Below are 23950 nucleotides of genomic sequence, written 5' to 3' on the forward strand. Positions count from 1 at the left end.
TGTGGTGACTAACTTTGATAGACATCTCTTCTTAGCAGTGCAGGAACCTAAGCCAGCGCCAAAAGACTCATGATGGAAAATGCTGTTCACATCCAGAGAAAGAACCATGGAGTCTGAATGCAGATCTAAGCAGACTATTTGCTTGATACTTTGGTTTTGTTTTTTCTTTTTACCATTCATTCTAATTCTTCTTTACAGCTTGACTGATGTGAAAATATGTTTAATAAGAATGTGTACGTAGTGCCATTATCAGATTTCATACTCTCTTGGGGAGGTGGGAAGGGGAGGGAGGCGGAGAAAATTTAAAACTCAAAAGCTTATGGAAGTGAATATTGAAAACTAAAATTAAATAAATTAATTTAAAGGAAAACAAAAAACAGAAAAGAAAAAGTTACCCTAACCTGATGACTTAATGACCAGATGTATTTTTCAGATGTAAATAAGAACTGTCTGGAGGGTGGAAGTGCCACTATATCCTTGTTATATGTACTTACAGTGTTAGGGCAAGTAATCCTCCATTAAATGTTCAGTATTTTTTGAGTTCCTCATTTTATCCCAGCGTCAAATCTGAACCAAAAAGGCACTGGTACTAGAGCTGTGTCTTCAACATGTGGAAATTATGTAGATCTAAATATTAAAAAAATACAGAAATAAAGACAGACTGAAATAATTGGAGAAGGGAATATTTAATAATTGGATGAGCTATGTCAATCTAATAAAAATGACCATACCATCAAAATTGATTTAGTCATATAGTTCTCTACTAGTAAATGATCAAATTTTTATTTTGTAGAGCTAGAAAAATTATAAGGAAGTTTATATGGAGGAACAAAGGATCAAAAATCTTAGAAGGGAAAGAATAGGATTAAAAGTGGGGAAAGTAAGACTAGCAGCATCACATCTAAAACTGTACTGCAGATCAGTAATTATCAGAATGATTTGAGAATGGTTAAAAATTTAAGGTTAGTGGAATGGTTAAATACCCAGTATAAATAAGGAAAGTAACAGTAGCATTGTTAGTGGTGTAAGGACTCATTATTTGACAAAAACTTTTGAAAAAATTAGATAACAATCTGGCAGAAATTAGTTGTAGACCAACATCTCATACTGTATACCAAGTTAAACTTCAAATGAATACATAGCTTAGATATAAAAGGGGATATCATAAGTAAATTAGTAGAAGAAGGAAGAAACTACCTTTCGGATCTCTGGATGAGGGTGAAGTGGGTGGGAGGTGAGTTCATGACCACATGAGTGATGGAGCATCACAGGAAGCAAGACTGTTTGGATTACATACAATTAAAAAGTTTTTCACAAAACTAACAGATTTAAAATTAGAAGGGAACCAGGAGACTGAGGGGAAAAATGTTTGTAATACCAGGATAGATAAGGAACTGACTCAAATGTATAAGACTAAGGATCCATTTCCCTTTAGATAAATGGTCAGTGAATATGAACAAGCATTTTCCAAGCCTCTAACCATTTATGAAAAAATCTTCCAAATTGCTAAAAATGAGAGAATTAGAATTAAAGCAATTCTGAGGTTTTACCTCACAGCAGTTTGGCAAGAAAGACAAACGTTGGAGGGGCTAAGGGGAAAATGGGCATTCTGGTGCTTGTCTGTGGAGCTGTGAATTGATTCAGCCATTCTGGAAAATAATTTGAAACTGTACCCCAAAAGTTAAGGAACTATGAACTGTGTAAAATCTTGTTGCCAACTTGTGTTTGTCATCTTTTCTTTGTCTCCCTTTTCTCTGAGATTTATGACTTTGAACAAAGTAGGGTAGATTTTTATTACAAATCTGCCTTTCCCTTTCAAAGCTATCAGGACAGGATGCAGAATGAAAATCAAACCATCTTTTTTCTAACAAAAACATCTTCTATTTTTCAAAATACTAAGTATATTTTGAACTTAGTACTGTTTCATCCACAGAAGGTAAAAATTTGACATAAGCAGTGTCTACAGTCTAACCTCATGTTCTGTGAGATTTGGATTCAGGTCAGAGGGGCTGCATTTGAGGACCGCATGTGGCCTTGAGGCCTGCCACAGGTTCCCCACCCCTGTTCTATTACTTTATAAATTTACATATAGTCTTTTACTATACAAGACACATATGTGCATTTTTGGAGGAGGTGAAGGAGGTTAGTGGGTAGGGAATAGTGATAAAGGCAAAATTAACACAAAAACAGTTGAGTAAAAGAAACAAAAGGAAATTGTTGAAGTATCTTTTTAAAAACAGTATTACTATCATAGCATAGCATCCGATGGTGAGCAGCACTTTGGGGAATGCAGGAAGTCCTACTCAAAGAGCCAGAAAACAAAAGCAAGCAAATTGCCTGCCTGAGAACTGTTCTTGAGGGAAGGAGAGAGCAGCCAGTCTGCAGCACTGGGGTGTCTCTTGGATTGGGTTCCCCAGGGTTTCTAAATTCAGATTTCCCTTCAGCTACAGGAGGAAGGACAGGAAGAATCTGACCCCGTGAATCATGGGGTAAAATTAAAGTCGATAAAAATTGCAGCATTTAAGATGCTTCCCTTTCCCCAGCTTTCATAACTTGAATGAAGTTGTAGATCCGGCCCTTGATCTCCCCAGCTTAATCCTGTTAAGAAGCTGGAACCATTTTGTCTGGTGCCCGTTGCTTCTTATTTCTGGGATACTTTGTGCTGCTGAAACCAGACTGCATCTTTTGGACTGCTTAGGTAACAACAAACAGAATTAGTATGATCACGTTTCATTAAGATGATACTGGAAAATTTAAAATAATAAGTTACGTAGCAAAATGCTCTGCAACAGAAGTCATCTGATTGACTTGTTTTCAGTCGTGTTCGAATCTTCAAGATCCCATTTGGGATGTTCTTGGCATGTTTGCCATGTCCTTCTCCAGCTCATTTTTACGGATGAGAAGACTGAGGCAAACAAAGCTTAAAGTGGTTTGCCCAGGGTCGCATAGCTTCTAAGTATCTGAGGCCAAATTTCAACTCAGCCATTCCTGACTCTACACCCGGTGCACCATCCACTGTGCCAGTCATCTAGTACTTAATTTTTGAGGTAAATTTCCTTGTTGGAAAAACGAACACTTTTTCAAATAACTGAGCAAATAATATTTCTCCAAGTATATGGTATTCTAATTCTCCCCCCCTGCCAAAAAAACCCAAACCTAGCTTACAACCTCCAAAACAAGAGAAAGGCAATAATTTAAAAATCTGAAGAAAAATTCCTGAAATAATTCTCTAATTTTTCTGCCTGTTCTTTAAAGTGAGATAGGAAATTTTTTTCTTTCATTTGAAGTCCTGCTCCAGTCACCATTCTTTTATCTAAGAAATTAAAACTAACTATTTTTCTCCTCCATCTGGGAAGTATTTTCTGTACTTTTTCTGAGTAGCTTAGGGTGCTGCATAAGCAATGTAAATGGAATTTTGAGTATATTAGAAGGTGTAGATCCCATTCATTGGACAGGAAAACTGAAGCCCAGAGCAGTTGTAGGCCCAGTTGTTACTTGTGGTTCATATTGGCTTGCATAATAGCTCTATTCTATAAAGTTGGGTTATTTGTTTTTAAAGATTGTATTTTGGTACTTTGTGATTATTTTCTAAAAGTGTTTAGTGTATTGATAGTACAGTATAAATCAGTTTTTTTATTCCATAGTTTGAAATGTTTTTAAAAATTTTTTTTAATATTCTAAGATTGAAAGGAAGTTCAAATTACTTCTGTAACAGAAACTATAACAGAAACTCTTCTTTTAATACACAAAAATTACTTTCGCCCTCTTCTTTGTAAATAGATTAATATATCAGTAAGTAGATAGCAAATAAATATTACTGCTTACTTGGGTATGCTGCAGTTGTTAATTTATCATCAAGCAAGCCAGTTTTTAATATTCAGTGAAATCGGAAAATGACTGAATTTGTTGACTTTGAATATATGTTGTAATACAGGAACTAACCAGAAAGGAATCCATAGTTCTTTTTTTGTGTGCTTCAGAATAAAATTCATATTAAATATTCACAATAATTTATTGAGTTTTAGATTGTTGTCCTTCTCTTAGATATCTAGGTCCATGGAATATTTAGCTAACAGTTACAAAAAATAGTTTTCTACGTAAATGATCTGCACCGCATTGTGCTCTAGTATAAGTTCTACTTTGCAGGTGCTGTTTAGATATTATATGTGTACATATAGTATACGTGTAAATCTATTTGCACATCGTTTATATATGTATTGTGCATGTATATGGTATACATGCAAGTATCTGGCGTATTATATACACATGCATATATGTGTACACATCTGTGTACATATTCACCTTTTTATATAGATTGTTGTGCAACAACATTGTTGTTGTATTATTGTTGTTTCAGACTTGGTGACCCGTTGGGGCTTTCTCGGCAAAGATATTGGGATGGTTTGCCATTTCCGTCTCCTGCTCATTTTTCAGATGAGGAAACTGAGGCAAACAGGGTTAAGTGATGTGCTCAGGACCACATAGCTAGTAAATACAGAGGCTAGATTAGAACTTGGTCTTCTTGACTCTAGGCATGGTGCTCTCTCCCCTGTACCACCAACTGTCCTATGTATAGCTATATATACACACACATATACATATACATTATGCAGATAGAAGGCATTTAGTGTGTAATGATGAAACCTGTCCAGCATCCTGTAGTTTTTATTTTAAAGTTGAAAATAGAGACTTAAGACCCAGTTATAAAGAGCTAGTGATTGTAAAAGTGAAGTTGACTTGTGAAATATTGTGCCTTGTTGTAAGAACAACAATTTCATTTATTGTTTGTATCAGGTTATTTATTTACTTTACCTTTACCCTTCAGTGTTTTCCCTTTGCTTGTAGTACATGTTACTACAAAGGGTTTTTTTGTGTGGCAAATCATAGACCTGGATTTTATATGTAGCACTTCTCGTTTTCTCTTTTTTCTTTAGATGTGATTCAACAGAGAAATTAAGAAGTTCTTTGGATTACTTGAGATCTTTATTAAATGAGCCTGCAAATTTTAAACTTATTTACAGATATGCATTTGATTTTGCCCGGGTGAGTATTCTGGTAGCTAAGCCATATGTTTTTGTTTTTTATTTTAAATGTTTCCTGAGAGTTCATTTTTATATGCCATAACAAAGAGGCTGGTTTAAATTACTCCCATGATGCTAGTTAACATTTCTTTTGATATGTACATTCTTTTAAAACTAGCACCTTGTCTCGTTAAAAATTAGATGTGATAGCAAACCAGTTACAATAAAAATCTAGTGAGTCATTCATTTGGTGTGATTAAAGTCAGCTTAAAAATGGGAAATTAAAAATTTTTAATGTATATATTCATTTAAGTTGGTTTGGGTCTCGACTGGTTTATATTTGCGTCTCCTTCAGCATGAACTATAGTAACTATTCAGCAGAATGAGTATTTGTTAGGTAATGATGAAAAGTGTTTTATATTGTGTAAAACAACAGAAACATCTGTAAATTCAGTTAAATGGTCCAAATTTTTTTAAATTTAGATTTGACTTTGATGTTAAGACAGGATCATCTTGTGGAAATGACTGAAATATCAAATTAAGTTGAATCTCAGTTGGTATAACACAAAGATGGTAGCTTACATTCAGTCTGTTATCTAGGACCAGTCAAGCTGCATTTGCAAAAGCTTATTACTTGTAGGGTTGGGCACCATGTGATCTTGGGGGCGGGGAGTGGGATCAGAGAAACTTGGAAGCTATTAAGTCATGGAAGGAGTTACATTCTGCACTATTAGGACAAGTTCCCACATAGAGAATCAGGAATCTGAAGTTTTGAAAGATTTCTTTAAAATATGTCATCCTGCTTGGCATACATTTATTGAATCAAACTCAGGCACATGAGAAAGTTATTCCTGATTTGATGTCAATTTTTGATAAATTGTAATAAAATGAATTCTGAAACAATGGATGAGATTACGTGTATGTTGTATGTTTGTGATAAAAATATTTATTAAATATTTAAAAACAGTCATTTATCCATGTGGCTAGGATCTTTTCTTTTTTTTCTTTAGGATCTTCATAAAGTAATAGATTTGTTTTTCCACAATGATCTCTTAAAATGTTGTTTCTTTTTATTTTTTCTCAATTACGTGTAAGCAAAAAAATGTTTTTTAAAATTTAGTATTTTTCACCAATTACTTGTAGAAACAGTTTTTAACATTTGTTTTTAAAATTTTTTTTGAGTTCCAAATTCTCTCCCTTCCTCCTTTCCCTCCTCCTGTACTCACACTAAGCAGGCAAGCAGTTTGACATAGGTCATACATGTGGTCATGCAAAACATAGTTTTCTTTTAGTCATTTTATGAAAGAAAACATAGACAAAAAAATCCAAGAAAAAGAAAGTAATAAGTAAAAAGGATGCTTCAATCTGCATTCGCATTCTGTTGATTCTTTTTCTGGAGATGGATAGCATTTTTCATTAAAATTCCTTCAGAATTGTCTTGGATCATTGTATTGCTGAGAAAATAGCTAAGTCATTCACAGTTGCTTATAATAGAATCCTGCTGTTACAACGTTCTCCTGGTTCTGCTCATTTAACTTTGCCTTAGTTCATGTAAGTCTTTCCAGCTTTTCTGAGAGCATCCTGCTTATTTCTTATAAGTCTAGTATTATATATCTAGTATTCCTTCACAATCATATGCAACAGCTTGTTCAGCCATATGCCAGTTGATGGATGTCCCCTCAATTTCCAGTTCTTTGCCACCACTAAAAGAGCTGCTATAAATATTTTTGTATGTACTTATAAGTCCTTTTCCTTTTTGTTTTTTTATCTCTTTGGGATACAGGCACAGTAGTGGTATTCCTTGGTCAAAGAGTATACATGGTTTTATAGCCCTTTGGGCATAGTTTGAAATTGCTCTACAGAATGGTTGAATCAGTATATAGTTATGTGTCATCTAATAATGTAGGGATGTAAATAGTTTAACCTTACCGAATCCCTTATGATTTCTCTTTTTTACCTTTCGAAGTTTGTCTTGATTCCTGTGTTTGAAAGTTAAGTTTTGTGTTCAGCTCTGGTCTTTTCATCAGGAAATCTTGAAAGTTCTCTATTTCATTGAATATTTTTTTTTCCCTGAAAGATTATACTCAGAGTTGCTGAGTAGGTGATTCTTGGGTATATTCCTAGCTCTTTTGCCCTCTGAAATACCATAGTCCAAGCTCTCCTGTACTTAACATAGAAACTACTAAATTTTGTGCTATCCTGACTGTGGCTTCATGATATTTTAATTGTTTCTTTTCAGCTGCTTGGAATATTTTCTCCTTGACCTGAGAGCTCTTGAATTTGGCTATAATACTCCTGAAAGTTTTCATTTCATTTATCAGCTGTTTCTGGAATTGATCAGTGGATTTTTCCAATTTCTATTTTATCTTCTGGTTCTAGAATAACAGGGTAGTTTTCCTTGATGATTTCTTAAAAGATGATGTCCAGGCTCTTTTTTTTTTTAAATCATGACTTTTAGGTAATGCAATAATTTTTAAATGATCTCTTCTGGATTTGTTTTTCCAATGAGATTCTTCATGTTTTCTTCTATTTTTTCATTTTTTTTATTTTTAAAAATTATTTCTTGATGTCTTCATCAAGTCATTAGCTTCCACTTGCCCAATTCTAATTTTTAAGGAACTATTTTCTTCAGTGAACTTTTGTACCTTCTTTTCCATTTGCACAGTTCTACTTTTTAAGGCATCCTTTCCTTCAGTGAATTTTTGTACCTGTTTTTTCCATTCAACCAGTTCTGTTTTTTAAGGAGTTCTCTTCAGTGAATTTTTGTATCTCTTTTACCATTTGGTTAGTTCTTTTTTTTTTTTTTTTTTAAGGCATTCTTCTCTTCATTGGATTTATGTCCCTTTTACCCTTTGACTTATTCTGGTTTTTGAGATGTTGTTTTCTTCAGTAATTTTTTGGTGCCACCTTCACTAAGCTATTGATTCTTTTTTCTTTCTTTTTTTTTTTTTTTAGTTTTCAAACTTCACTTTTATAAGAGTTTGAGTTCCAAATTTTTTTCTCTCCGCCCCTCCTCTCTCTCCTCCCCACGATGGCAAGCAATATAAGTACAATCATATTAAATATTTTTTCACATTAGTATTGATTCTTTTTTCATGATTTTCTTGCATCATTGTCATTTCTCTTCTCAATTTTTCCTCTACCTCTCCTGCTTGACTTTTAAAATCTTTTTTAGCTTTTTCATGACCTGAGACCAATTCATGTTTTTTCTTTGAGGCCTTGGATATAGGAATTTTGACTTCATTGTCTTCTGAGTGTGTGTTTTGATCTTCCCTGTCACCATAGTAACTTTCTGTAGTCAGGATCTTTTTCTGCAGTTTGCTCATTTTCCAGCTTATTTCTTGACTTTTAACTCCACGCTAAAGTGGAGCTCTGCTTTTGAAGAGGAGGGGGCAACATCCCAAGATTCAGGTATTTTTTGCAACTGTTTTCAAAGATAATTCTGATAAAATCTGTAAGTTTTCAGTTCTTCCAAGGTGATTTGATCTAGGGAGATCAAGGGAGAATGTTTACTACTCTCTGGTATGGGACACTGGCCTGTGAGAGACCACAAACACTTTTTTCTGCCCTGGAATTGTTACCAGGGTCCCCACTCCCCTGTGGCTGCAAGCTCTGGTATCCTAGTGCTTCTCCTCACTCTTTGACTAAGACCTAGGGCTGCAACTCACATCCAGGTGTAGACAGTGCAGCAGAGTCCTGCTCCTAGTGCCAGCATATCTCCTTCCGATGAATTGTCTGATCTCCTTACTGTAATGTGGACTGAGTGGTCTGGAAACCTCCACTACTGCCACTGATTCAATTGCCTACAAGGCCTACTGCTAGTTTGCTCGAACATGGCCTGGGTCCTGGGCTCAGCTGTGCTGTACTCTCACCCTGTTGAAACAGACTTTTCTTGCTGACCTTCAAAGTTCTCTTAGGCTGGAAAATTGTTTCACCCCATCTTTTTCTGAGTTCTGATGCTCCAGAATTTGTTTTGACTCATTAAAGTTGTTTGGAGAGATTTGGGGGAGAGTGCAGGCAAATCCTAGCTTTTTCTCTACCATCTTGGCTCTGCAACATTTGTTTTTAAAAATTTTGAAATCCAGAATCTCTCCCTTCCTTCATCACCTCCCCCTTGTTGAGATGTCCAGCAGTTTTATATAGATTATTCATGTGCAGTCATGCAAAACATTTCCATACATTTCCATACCCAGTGCTCTTTTAAAGCTGAAAACATGGGGCAAATAATATTAGTTACCTTTTTTCTCTGCTACTGATTTATCAATTCTTTTTTTGTCTACACTGAGTATTTTAGATCTTCATCAAAGGTTTTTTTGCAGATAATATGTTTATTATAACATTCAGAATTTGTGGTTTATGGTTCTCATGAAGTTTTGATTTTGTACTAAGTAAATCAATAACAACATGGTTTGGAGAAGACAGATATAGACAATAACCATAAACTGTGAAATTATGATATAGTTAGTAACTTGTTACTCTTTCACAGAATTTCAGAGTTGGAAGGGTGCTCAGAGACAGTCTAGTCCAGCCCAATGCTGTATCTCACAAATGGTAATTTAGCTTTTGCTTAAAGATTTCAAGTAAAGCCTAGCGCCTTATTACCTTCTGAGGCAACCTGTCTCACTTTGGGATAGCTCTGATTTTTCCTTACAGTAAACCTTCATTTACCTCTTTGTAACTTGGAGCAAGGCAGAAGAAATCTCATCTGGCTTCTTCAGATATTTGGAGATAGTAAGCATGTTCCTGCTGACTCTGTGTTAGTTCCTTTGATGATCCTTGTATGAGATGAACTTGAGGATTCACCACCTTGATTGTTCTTCATCTTGTCAGTGTCTTTTCCAAAGTATGTTTCTTGTTTATGTTCACGTTCATCTTTCCATCACATTTATGTGCCACAGTTTGTTTAAACATTCTTCATTTGATGATCCCAGGCTTTGTTCTAGTTTTTTGTCACCACAGTTTGCATCAATATGAGTATTTTGTTAATATATTGAACCTTATTATCTTTGACCGCTTTGGAGCATATGTCTGTGATTAGGATTCTGGGTCAAAGGGTTTTAGTCAGTTTTATGACTAAATAATTTCAAATTGATTTCCAGAAAGGTTGAACCAATTCACCTCTCCACTTAGAGCATGCAGTTTCTCCAGCATTATTTCCATCTTGTCCAGCTTGCCAGGTGAGAGGTATAACCTCACTAAGAATTGTTTGATTTGCATTTCCCTTTTTAGTAATTTGCAGCAATTTTTTTATATTGTTATTAATAGCTTATAAGGTCTTGTTTTGAGGACCATTTGTTCATATAGTGGTATAGTGATTTAGACAGTGGTATAAATGTATTATTATCTAGGGTTCACATCATACTACTAGCTTTCCTCTGTCTCGCTATCATAAATTCTAAAATGGAGTAGTTAATTTCACCAGGGTTCCCATCATTTGTACTTCAACGTCTAATCTTCCTTGTTGGTAAGAACCACATCCAGAATAGAATTTCCCCTTACTGGTTCCTCTCCCTTTTGAAGGATTAAATTTTCATGAATGCAAGTCAGTAAATTATTAGATCTTTCTGCTCTTTCAAGAGAGTCCCAGAAGATGTCTGAGTAATTGCAGTACCCCCTCACTACTGTATCATGCTTCGGTGCCATGCTTGTGATCTCACATACACCCCTCTTTTTCTTCTATCATTGCCAGAGTGTTTATGAATAGTAACAGCTTGATTTAGTTATTTTTCTTTGCCTCATTAAAGGGGCCATCTCCTGACTACTTCTTATACAGGCCTATTCACTGAATGGGCATTACCTCACCCTGAGTACCTGAGTAGGCCTTGGCCTTAAGGGGCCAAGATGTCCCATTCCATTCATCCTGATGAATAACTGGTCATGGGATCTAGATGGCTCAGGACAAGAAAGTGAGGTTAGTGACCTTGCACAACCCTCCCTCACTCAAAACAAAGTCAAGGGCAAGTCTTGTCATCATTTCTCTGTTGGCATGGTCTTCTTCGGCAATGAAGGACAAACACGACAACAACAATCCCCCACCCTGGTATACGCCCTTTTCACTTCACACCTTGAATATTGCAATAGCCTACTGTTGGGTTTTTCCCATCCCAGACCCCAGCCTAATTCAGTAAACTCCAGTGTTGTTCTCTGTCACCTCCAGGAACAAATATGGAATTGGATCTATTTGGTAGGCAAAGCTCTTCCTACCTTTGGGGCCAAGTTTGCTCTTTATCATTTTATGGTATTTAATTTGAATTGTTCTGTGGTGGCTGTTCTTTTATGTCGTTGTAGTCATTACGTATGTTATTTTCTTGGTTCCGCTCACATACTTTGCATTAGATCATGTAAATCTTTGATTCTCTCATATTCATCATTCCTTATAACATTATAATTATTCATATTCCACAGTTTGTTTAGTCACTCCCCAGTCAGTGTGCATCTATTCTGTTTCCAGTTCTTTGCTACCACAGAAAATCCTGCTATAAACATTTTGGTGTATATGGAACCTTTCTTTTTCTCATTTACTTCATGATGGGAGGTGGGATTGGTGGAGGTGATGTGTGTATCACTTTGGAGTCTCTGACATGTGGCATGGAAATTGTTTTCTAGAATGGTTGTGTGAATTCCCCGCTCCATCAACGATGCATTAGTGTACTTGTCTCTTTACAGCCCCTCCAGCACCAACTCTTCTGGTGTCTTGTTATCTTTGCCAGTTTGCAGTGTGAGGTAAAAACCTTAGGATTGTTTCTCTTATTAATGATGTGGGACATTCTTTCATATGACTGTATTAGTTAAATCTTTTGAGAATGTTTTTGTTCTTATCCTTTGACTTAACTATTGGAGAATGCTCCCCCTTTAATTTAATCTTCTAATCTTATCTAACCTTCACATGCGCATATCTTACTATGCAGTGAACTCCCCTCCCCCCCCCACGCACCCTTTTGAGATGTGTGCAGTTTTATCTCTCTTAGCTTATAATTAGCCTCATGAACTTCTGGGTGTCTCAACTGCTGTTCTCCCTGCATCCTATACAGGAACCTTTAATTCTCCGGGGTGGGAGGGTGGGGTGGGGGGCATGTGTTTGGAGGGGGGTTTCTTCAAACTTATGATTTCATTGGTGAAGCAGGGATATAACTTGGGGTAGCAGATAGAGAAACAAAGAGCTGACTTTGGCCTTAATATAGGAGTCAGCTCTAATTCAAGATTTGCTTTTGGTGCATCCTGACAGTGGGACCCTGAGCAAGTCACTTTAAACTCATATTGACTCCTGAGAGCTCTCTTAGAAAATGTTACAGAATAGTTCCTGATTTGCATTACTAGAATGAATTTCATTACCAGAAATTTTCTACGTTTAAGAAATTAGGGGCTAGATAGCTTAGTAGAAAGAATTAAATATTATTTCTCATGCAGTGTTTCCTTCCCAAATTCTCCATTTCTTTTATCATTAAATATCCTTTAAAATATGTGAAGTGTTTTTGTTTTTGTTTTGGTATGGGGGGGAAGGGCACTATTTTCCCCTCTATCTACAACATAAGTTTTTATTCTGACTTGCCTTTTTTTATGTTAATGTGTGTATGTGAAGGGTATAAATATTCTACTGGTTATCTAGGATTAAAATGAGTCATTTCTTCTCTTTTCCTTGTCTTCCCGCTTAAAATAAATCAGAATGGACTGTGAATTCTTTCCAGTGTTTCCATTCCCAGTCCCACTGCTGTTATAATAATTCAACCCCAGATTTTGTTTCTCCTGAACTATTTCACTAGGCTGCTAATTATTGTATTAGTTTCTGTGCATCCAGTCTATCCTTCCTCTATATCTTATTGCATATCACTTGAATAATGCTTTTTCCACAGCATTGTTTAATGATGTGATTCCCCCTTCAAAATCTTTCATTGCTTCAAAATCCTATTACTTCCTGAGTCAAGTTCAAAGTCTTTAGTATTCAAGACACTCCACAGTTTGGCTTCTAGTCTGCCGTTCCAGCCTTAAATCCCATTCTCCTTTGTATGTAGTCTTATTTTTACCATTCCGTGAACATGTCTTGATCTTTCCTACCACTCCACCCATCCTTTGATCAGACCATGGCTTCTCTGGAATGCTGTCCCACCTTATCACTTCAGGATCCAGCTTAGTTGTCTGTTTTCTAATCATTGTATCAGACGTTTTCTCCTTCCTAACCTATGGCACTTGATTTTTACCACCTTAGGAAACTTAAAATGTTTTGATTTGCCTTGTTGTTTGTCAGTGCTTGTGAACTCTTTGAGGACAGCACATTTTTGGTGCATCTTTGTGTTCCCAGATTTAGTAAATTCTGGGTATCTACTTAGTATCACAGGAACATAGATTTAGAGCCAGAAGGGACCTAGATACCCTCAAAGTTCTGCAGTCTTCTTTTAGAGAGGAGGAAGCTGAGATGGACCTTTCACACAAGTTGCTATAGAGCACACCTCACATATTCTGTACTGCTCTACTTAAATTGTGTTCTGATTTGAGAAAAAAGATCTGGTTGTCCATATTCTTAAATTACTGATATACTGTAATGTTCATAAAATAGAAAGATCTTCCCCACCCATTAATAGGCCTAATGCATGGAGTCTGGATCACATAGAGCTCAGACTGGAAGGAACTTGCCCAAGGAGGAGAGAGGGAGAGCGAGCAGAGAGTGAGAGTGGGTGAAGGGAGGAATTTGTCTAGGGGAGGCCTGACAGAAAGTTTGAGATATCCGGCTCCCTGGATCAGTGATAAGTACTCTATTAAATCTTACCTCCTTGTAGTCTAATGATGTCCCAGATAAACATTTTGGTTTCGCCTTTGAGGAGCAGAGTGTATTCTATTTTGCACATTTGCTCTGGCTATGCATGCATATTCACAGTAGCTGCTCCGGGTCTCACTTGGTGTTACATATATTTTGTACAATATCTTCCCTTTTGTTCTCTTTAGTTGGATGGGGATTGGGGAACAGGTAGGTGAAAGGAAATGGGAGGAATATTATGATGAACATTTGATTTCTGGTCTCTGATCCTAATTTTAGTAATTTTTATCTTTGAGATTCTCCTTGCTATTTTTACATAACATGAATACACTCAACAGTGAGGTTGTTTGGGCTGTAGAACTTTGCATATGTTTTCTTCCTTTGCAGTACCTCAGATTTTAGAAAGTTAATGGCACCAAAGACTTCTTTGAGAGAGATTGCTGTGTGTTTGTCACTAATAAAAACAGAAATTATTTGCTAATTGAACAAAAGGTGTTTACCTTTGGAAGTTCCTGTCTGATTTCAGACTTGGGGCTTAATCGCTTTTGAGCTGGAGGAAGAAGGACCAGCCCTAGCTTCCTGCTCATACCATTCTACCAGTTTGAAGTTGCAATGGAAGACCAACAACCTTGAAAAGTTAACCAGGGGCGGAGAAGAGATATTAGAGAGCTGAGAGAGAGGTAGAGAACTTAAGCGTTAGCTAATTCCCATTCTCTCACCCCAGTTTAAACAGTTTATTTTGATTTGAATTTAATCTTTGTTTCCTGGTTTGGTGAAGTTTTTTTTGGTTGGTAGGTTTCAGAAATTTTATGTAGGGAAAGCCTTTTTTTATTCCTTTCTGAAATGAGGTGGGATAATATCCTCTGAGTAAATACAAGAGTCAGTGTAATAATCCAAGATAGTGAAATGGAATGAGCACTGGATTGGGAGATACGTTTGGGGTTCTAATTCTTGCTCGGCAGTTAACTAGCTGGATAACCTTTGACAGATCGATCATTTAATGTTTGTGAGCATCTCTCTTGACTACACCTGAAATGAAGGAATTGGACATGAGGACAGCTCCTTTGTTGTGATCTCCCCCAGGTTATTCCTTGAGGGAAGTTATTAAGTCAATGAAACTGATTGAACATCTACAGTTATTTCTCCACCAGTGCCCTTTTTCAGGAGATAACTCCTGGTATGCAAAAAGTTTAGACTGATATCATCCTTAAACCACATTTTGTGCAGACAATGAAGTCTTGTGGGAATCTGCCAGAGTTTTTCTAAAGGAAACATCAGTATACAATCTTAATTGTCTTGCAGGAATTTGATTCTATTTACAAAGTCTTTACCTCTCATTTTAGTGTGATGTAAACTCATTCTTCCTAATGGAGTAATACTTAACATTTTTTTGTGTGCTCTCAAAAATTATTACCACCAAAAAAACAAGAGTTCTAGATGTCTGTCTGTTATATTTTGTTGATAGCTTATAGTTTTAATTTTGTATAAAACAAAACTGTAAGTTAGATGATTTGTTGAGCTCTTAGAGGGTTTTTCATTCCATTTACTGCACTATTTTATTTGGACAAATTAGGTTAGGGGGAGTGTCATATTCTGTAACTTTTCTATTGTATGTCATTATTTTCAACAACCTTGACTCTTCTTGGTTCTCTGTGATGTTTTGATTTCTGTTGCCAAGCATTAAACAAGGCTTTCTTTCCATAACTTTGTGAAATATTGCTTATATTTAGGTCCATGATTCAGCTTATTCTGTCTAAAATCTAAGGCTAAAGACTCATCTTTTCTTCCGTGGACACCTCTTTTCTCTCCCCCCTTTTCAGTATTAATTTCTCCTCTTCTTTACTAGTGTTATGAATTATATTTATATATATATATATATATACATAAAAATATATTTTATATGCATAGGCATTATGCATGTTTGTGTATATATTACATATATGTGCATATATGTTATATATAGTGTATGTGTGTGTGTATACACACACAGACACATAGGCTTTGTAGGCTTTGGGGGGGGGTGAGCAGTACAACCTCCCCTAAAAAACACGTAGTTGCCATGTATAGCTTACGTCTGGATACCTGGTTCTTAAAAAGACAGATTTTTAGCAAATCCATTGATTTAGGGTCAGGTGTAGTTATTTATTGTTTAACTGAGAAGCCTCAGTTCGTTGTCAGTGTCTGTGAGTAAGACATTGTGTGTCATAATTTTTATTAGCAGGAAGAGTCAGATTCATAAGTTCTTAGGTTAAGCAGGAAATACTTTTGCTTTATAACAGAACTAGTACAAATAGAAGTTCAGCTCAAATGTGCTAATTGTACGTTAACAGGGATGAAAAGCAGTTCTGATTGTTTTTCAGCTTAAAATGTGTTGTCGCATGTTCTGTGTTTTATTTATAATTTCTCAGTATTCGGTGAGTGCCTTTAGTTTTTCATTTCTTATAAAGAGGCATGGTCATATCCTATGATAGTTATATTTTTATATGGTTTAAATAGTCAATAAAGTATCCCTAGCAGCTACTCTTTCTGGTGTGTAGGCCCCATTTAATTCTCATACTTTTTTTTTAAAAATGAAATTACACTCTTAAGTCAGATTCAGTCAGATCTAGACTTATTTTGGGGCTTATTTGGTTTATGGAAGTATGTGTATTTTTTTTGAGGTGTAGGTGCTATTTCCCTTCTTTAATAGTTAAAAGGCCACTGGGGAACCTCTAGGTTGCCAGATCATCATTCCATGACTGTGAATTCCTTTCATTAATTGTCTGTATCTGATTTGTTCCTTATGCCTTGAGGTACTATAAACATAGTATTATGTAGTGTTGTCATTCTTATTTAATTTGCTTCAAATAATATTTCTGAATATCAGGAATGTTTACTTTGAACCAATTCAGTTGACATAGACTAACCATGTTGATGATATCTTGGGGAGATTTGCTGTACCTAGCAGTCCTTGCCGCTGGAAATCCATCCTCTGATACAATGCTACTATGATGTTGTCACAGCTGTTTTTATTAGATGGTTTGGATTCTGGTTTGGGATTTATTGGATATGTTGCTTTCAGACCCTAGTGTATCAGGTGATCGTCCACTGTATGTTTAGCTTTTGTAATCTTAATCTCCAGGTCCCACTAACGTATGATAATAATCAGTGAGATGCCGCTGTTTAGATCTTGAGTGCATCCATAATGTCTTTCTCTTGTTTGCTAGGCAGAAGATGGTGTTAGTGATTACGAGCTGATGTCTGGCACGCTTGCAGAGCAGGAGTAAGTGATTGCTGTTCAGCTTTCCAATCCTGTGAGTCCGATGACTTTTCTTCATGTGTTGGCATGACTGCCAAATACATGCATTGAAACCTCTCGTGATCATCACTTTGTCAGATGATAGTATTGTTGCAAATAGTCTGTCAAAGTCCTTGTATAATCTCTTTTCTCACCTTGGTATTGTATCCATCATGGTGGGGACGTACAGACTGAAGGCAATGAAAGAGACCTCTGTTTTAGCAGTATCCCCTTTGTGTAAAGACAGGGCTGAAAGTTTGAGATAAGTTAGCAATTGCAAACCTCTCGTTTCTATGAGATGTTTTTCTGGGAATGGTGCTTTGCTCAGTGCCATAGTACTGATTGCCTCTTTACGTGCAGTCCTTTCTGGATAGCTGATGGTCTTGTTGTTGCATAGTTTCTGGTGTTCTATAGGTGGAACATAGCATTCTACTTCTCTGGAGAGTTTTCAAGGCAGCTCAAAACCTATCTTTGGTTAATCGTTAGAGCATTCCTCTAGACTCTCCTCTTTGTTGTGTGAACAGTTCAGTCATAAATAAGATATTCAATGGACAGTCAAACATTGACTAATATCTCATGCTATGCTTGCATGGAAAGTTTTCAGTTTGGGTTCTCCCTACTGTCACGGTACTGAAGTTGAGTTTCCACTGGAGATGAGTGCATAGAAACATCTTGCCTAATTGGTTTGTACACAGTACCATTCATTGTGAGAAAAATGACAGCGAATGATCCCAAGGAGCAGACTATTGTAGGCTCTTCTTAGTAGCAAGCTGTCGTGCCTTCATCTTCTTCATTTGAAATTGTTGAGAGAGGTGCACACGTTTCTGAATTGTTAGGCTCGTTACTACTAAATGCAAGACCGTAGTTAGGGTCTTGGATATGGAAGAATGCTCGAGTTCTTAGTTGAAACCATCACATTATCAAGATGTGCTAAGATAGTATACATTAGAATTTGAGAAAATTGTTGTAAGTTGTTTCAGATGCAGCATCTTCTATTTCATATTCCAGAAAGTGCTACCTTTTTAGCTAGAGCCACCGTCACTAAATGTCTAGTTTTGGCAGGAAGCGCAGTGTTTCCTTCCATTGGCTATCCATCTGAACAGTATTGCATAATGATTATTATTCTTTGGTGGACACTGACTTTGGCCAAATATTTTAAAAGTCTTGATTCTTCGGTTCTTTTTTTAAGATACTCTCTAAGGTATTCTTTTGTTGGTTCTAAAAAAGGTGACTTTTGAGGGGGGACAGTGAAAGAAAAATTAATCATCTGCCAAAAGTGTAACGGAGGAGAACCAAATCTATCTTGTTATATCTAAGTCTGTGAGCCATCATCAATGAAATGTAGCCACTGTGTCAAATATGAAGTATTATGTTTCCCGTGGTGATCACTTTACAGAGGTGTGTGTGGCGGCATATATATTGCTAAAAATTTTCTGTGAAGAGGAGCTATACATTCTACTTTTCCAGAGAGTGGATATATTCAGTTCTCTCGTTTATAGGCTGACTTGTTTCAAGGAGAATCTCCAGAGACATAAAATTATTATGCTAGGTAGGGTGGATTTGGGCCTGTTTAATTTCAGTATATGTAATATAATAGAGTATAGTATAGAAGAAAGATAATTAATGAAGTTGTGAATTTGACTTTATGGAAACTCATTCCTAAAAATGACAGATCTCTATTGCTAGCTTTGGAGTACCTAAATTTATTTATAAATATTAAAATAGTTTTATTTTGTTTTTTATTTGTATAAATAAAACAAGTGTCAAATCAGAGCTAATCACCTTGTGATGATTCTGAATTTCTTTTCATGAAATAGCAGTGTTTGTTAGTGTGAATTTAGTTGACTTGGTTTTTAACTTTACCATTAAAAAGATATATACATATATGTGTGTGTGTATATATATATATATATATATATATATACATATATATATATATATATATATGTATATATACACATACACACACACATATATACATACACATATATATGTTTATTTTTTTCCCTTGTGAAATTGCAGCTTTTCTATAATAATTCCTTTTTTCCCACTCCCTCTCTTGACCTTTATTATCTCCTCTGGGTTTTTTGTGATGTTTGTGATAAGTGAACAGTTCTCATTTTTTTTTAGTTAAATGGAAGTATTGGTGATTGGAATTTTTCTGCAAATTTCTTTCATGTTTTTATCTGTTAAACAGGAAAAGGACCAGCGAAGCCTAGACATCAATACTGCCAAATGCATGTTGGGACTGTTGTTAGGAAAAACCTGGCCCCTTTTTCCAGTATTCCACCAATTCCTAGAGGTACAAAATGATGTTATTGAATGAAATGTTTATTTCCCTGTTAAAAATCCAGTCATTTATTTCATTTGTTAAATTTTAGAGTTATATTGTTCTTTTATTTTAAAGTTAGTCCTTATGATATAATTGGTATCAATTATTTAGGTCTCATTTCATTCCTACTTTAAGTTTAAAAAAATCCATAGCAATAATCCATTATAAATACATTGAAATAATCTTATGTGTAAATAATTTTTCCCTGGCTTATCTCCCCTCATTTCAGAAATTTTACTTTTGTTTAGATTTTGTTTTGAACACAGTAAAAATTCAACATTTACCTTTTTACAGTCTTGATCGAATATCTTTTTCATTAAACAGTAGTTTTTTGTTTGTTTATTTGTTTTAGGCCAACCTGCATGCTTGCCAAAATTCCTGACATTAGGAATTTATGATTTACTAGGGAGGCAGCATGGAGTGGTTGATAGAACCAACTTTAGAGCCAAGAAGGCCTGGGGTCAAGCCCTGCATCTGATATATGTTGACTGTGTAACCCTCAGGGAAGTCCTCAGTGTCCCCAGAAACTCTGAGACTTTGAATTACAGTCTACTTGTTGATATGTCAGTTGCTGGAGTTGGTTTCCTCATAAGCAGAAATATTGAACACACTGGCTACTGCCAGAACACAAATAAAAATACAGTATGCCATAGATAATGTTAATTGGTGGTTTTCTAAGTCAATATGAGGCCAATAAGGATCCATTTCTGTTTAAGTTTGACACCGCTGCCTATAGCCTTGAAATCATTCCTTTCAACAGAAAAAGAGGCTGTTACTGTCTGCATTATGTGTATTTTACTGAGACCTATGAGATTTGACCAATTTAGCTATTAAGTAAATCAACATTTTCTTTACTTTGGAAACATCTAGTATTTTAAAATTTCCTTTAATAAGAAAATAGTGGGGGTTTTTTGTTTTGTTTTTTTTTTGGAGCAGGGAGGTGAGGCAGTCAGGGTTAAGTGTCTTGGACAAGGTCACGCAGCTAGTAAGTGTCAAGTATCTGAGGTCAGATTTGAACTGAGGTCCTCCTAACTTCAGGGCTGGTGCCCTGTTCACTGTGCCACCTATCTGTCCCCAAAATAGTGTTTGATTGTAATTTCTGACCTATTAACTGTAGAAGTATATTTAGCTGCAAAGTAATAATAATAGCTGAAATGAATTCGCAGTAACTTCTTATTGGGAAGCGATTTTTATTTTGTAACAAATACAACATTTCCCTTTTTCCCCCTCCCTTTTTTCTATTTCCTTTGCACTTATTCATTTTTTAAAAAAATGTTTTTATGAGAAGTCTTTTTGGGAAGAATTTTCTTTCCATAAACACAGACCACTTTTCTGCATATTTTGAGTGCTAAATTTGACAATAATATTTAAATACATAATAAGTTATAAAAATATCACATATGAAATGAGCTGCCATTTCCAGTTTTTTTAATTACTTGCTGATTTTGTTTTCATGAACCCTTTTAAATATATTAGAACTTATTTTATAGGGACCCAGAAAAATTGCTGACATTCATTTCTTTTATAATAATTGTTATCACCGTCTCCTTTTTTTTGGATAAAAGTTATTAGAATTCCTTTAGAAATGTGGAAAGTTTAGTTCTTTGAAAATTCTATGTTTTAGCTTGCATATAAATGAAAAGATGCATACAAAAATGCTTTGAAACCTTAAAGCACCGTGTGCACGTGAATTTTTATTATTGCAAATAATTTGTCCTAATTCTTACTGAAAAGTAATCACAGAAAAACACAGCCTTAAATGTGTCTGCTCTGTTCATGGTGTGATTGTGAACTACTCCTTGATAAACCCAACAGAATAACTTTTCAGTGGTTCTCTATTATTAATGTTAATGACAGCATAAAGCAAGGTAACCCACATTCACCAAAGGTGTTGCTCCCATTCAGAGACCAAACAGAAGAGGGGGTTCCCAGGATGGTGAGGTTGTCCAGATCCCGTGGTTTGGAGATGATGTTGTGCCAGTTTGATTTCAGCAAGCCGGAAACATTGCAAGGTTTCCTAAATGACATCATTAAGGAGAGGGATGGTGGGATGTAATGAATATTACCTTTGAGTCAGAAAGAGCTGAGTTCAAGTCCTGCTTCTGGCTCATGGATTGGCTTGGTGACCTCAGGCATGTCGCTTAATTTCTCATTTTCCCAGGCATCACTCTTCAGACCATAAATTTCAGAGAGGTTATCACTTTGCAGCGGCAGAATTTTATCAACTGGAGTTTCCTTAAGATGAAAAAGATCACAGTTTTGGACACCACCTCTTCCACCCATAAGTCTAGCTCTCCACGTAGAAAAAACAGGTCACTGGCTGAACTCCTCTGGACTTGTCCTCATGCTGCAGGGACCTGTCAAACCTGCAAAATGCCCTAGCCCCGTTACCTCATGCCTCGTCAGTTAGTGTCCCCACCCCTCTGGTTGGACGGGATGAAGTAAGAGAGCTTCTCCCAACAACCTCCACCTAAGGAGGGTGCCCAGGCCTTCCCAGCCTTGGGCCGGGGTCCCTTTCCTCCCTCCTTTTTCAGATTCCTTTTGTTCATTATCTTCTCCCGTTAGATTGTAACTACTTGAAGGCAGGGACTCTTTTTTTCCCCCTCCCTTTTTCTTTCTTCCTTCCTTTTCCTAGCACTTAGCACAGTCCCTGGCACGTAGCAGGTATTTAAATGTTCATTGACTGACTTGCTGTTGTGCGTATGTGCCCACTGAGCTGGTGGATCAGTGCAGTATCTTGGAGAAATGTCAGAAATGAGAACTGAGGTTAGATCCAGAATTGAGCGGGAGGAAGAGCGCTATTGAAACGTGTTTTCAGTGTCTCCAAGCTCAAGCATTCTGCCACCTCTGGTCTCCTGAATACGCTGTGTGGAGGTAGCTATAAATTAGGGAATACTAGGAATCCAAACTGAAGATCGCCCAGAGCCCAGTGGAAGATCCACATGATCAGTGTCACAGTTGGCATAAATGGTGACATCAGAGGGATGCACTGCCTGGCCAGGGAGCAAAAGCAAAGCATAACAGATAGCCCCTTGTTGTGGATTTGGTTCCCGTGGAATGTCCCAGAGCCCCAGAAGAAGGCGCCTAAAACGTTGGGCAGACCACTTGTGAAAGATTCGTGGGAGGTTGGAGGCTAGAGTCTCATGATGTAACAAGACATGGGTGGCTGGTACTCTGCCTTGGAGAGAGAGCCTCTATCACTGAACTCTGAGATTCTTTGAAGTGTTGATTATGCTTGTAAAAGTTGGAAGATTAACTTCCAGACCAACCACTAAAGAAGTCCTCAGCTTAGTATATTGTTTGTTAATGTAACGTTACTGATGCAAGTCAACTTTTAGCGTTCTTAACTTTGGGACTTAGGTCAAGCGTTCTGACTCCCATTTTCTTTTAAAATACTAGCTAGTTTATCCTAAAGGATATTAACTTGCAGTTCATTATCCTGTAAAGGAAATTATTGCCACTGTGAAAATGATTGGATCAGTTGCCAGAGGGGAGAGTCTTAGAAGTAGATGTTGAAGAGGCTCTTACATAGGTGCTTTTAACAAGATCTTGGCTAAATACGTAGTTTTAATGAGCATGCCTAAACGTTTTATTTATTGGGTCTTGAAGTTACCTTGAACAGAATAAGTGAACATTGTTGTTTTATCTTCTGCTTTGTTTTATCTTCTTTTTTTGAATTTACATTGTTGTTGTTGGGGGCAGATTGGACAGGTAGAAGAAAGATGGTGCAGAACAGCTTCTATTGTTTTTTTTTACCTCTTAAAATAGCACAGTGGCAGCAGTCGTCCTTATGTTGTTGGATGCAAAATTTTCCTGTGTGTCATAAAGATAAATCAAGTCATATACTAAACTTTGCCTATTATTTATACATTTTGATAGCTGATGTGTCTCCTTGATTTTAGTGGCCAGATTATAGACTAGTTATTGGCTTCATGGCTTGTTTTAATAGAATATTAAGGCATTGTGATCCTATGTGGAAAATAAATCTAGAATAGGAGCCTTTCCCATAGTTTAGATGACACACAAAATATACTAGTACATTGTGCTCTTTAAGGTTATGTTCAGTTGTTTATTTTTATATCTCTGTACCTATTTTTATTTTCTTTTTTAAAGGCAAGGTTTTATCTTCTATCTTTGTATCCCCTGTTGTATTTAATGTAGTGAAAATACAGTATACTTGTGTTACAGTAAATATGTGAATATGATTCAACTTGTCTTAAAATAGAAAGCTTGGTGAAAAACCATGCTATACATTTTTAAGAGGTAAAAACTCTGATATATCTCAAGGCTGAAAGATATGGAGTTAATTTTAGACTATTTATATATGTATATGTATCTCATGACTGTTGGAGAAATCTTTATACTTTTCTTCCTTTGGAGTTTCTGTACTATTTTTGTCATGAAAATATCAATTGGATTCTTAAATGTCACTTCTATTCTGTTACATAATCCTGTTTACTTGGTACTGGCATACCTACAGTTTGAATTCTTGGTTTTTAATGTACTTGTATCATATTGTTCTATAATGTATAGGTAATCCTTCCATGTTTCACTTTCCATTTTTTTCTTTT

The 23950-nt window shown here is 36.1% G+C and overlaps 1 protein-coding gene across 7 annotated transcripts in view; it reads left to right on the forward strand.

Moving 5' to 3' along the window:
* Positions 1-23950, forward strand: part of DCUN1D4 (defective in cullin neddylation 1 domain containing 4) — a 116273-nt gene that overhangs the window by 88628 nt on the left and 3695 nt on the right. For all 7 annotated transcript variants that reach the window (XM_072620733.1, XM_072620734.1, XM_072620735.1 and 4 more), the window contains 2 exons: positions 4935-5043; positions 19245-19349. In XM_072620733.1, the coding sequence (XP_072476834.1) occupies positions 4935-5043; positions 19245-19349 (214 nt within the window). The remainder of the gene's footprint in view (positions 1-4934; positions 5044-19244; positions 19350-23950) is intronic.

This window comes from Notamacropus eugenii, chromosome 6 (genome assembly GCF_028372415.1).
Source record: "Notamacropus eugenii isolate mMacEug1 chromosome 6, mMacEug1.pri_v2, whole genome shotgun sequence".
NCBI classification, from domain to species: domain Eukaryota; kingdom Metazoa; phylum Chordata; class Mammalia; order Diprotodontia; family Macropodidae; genus Notamacropus; species Notamacropus eugenii.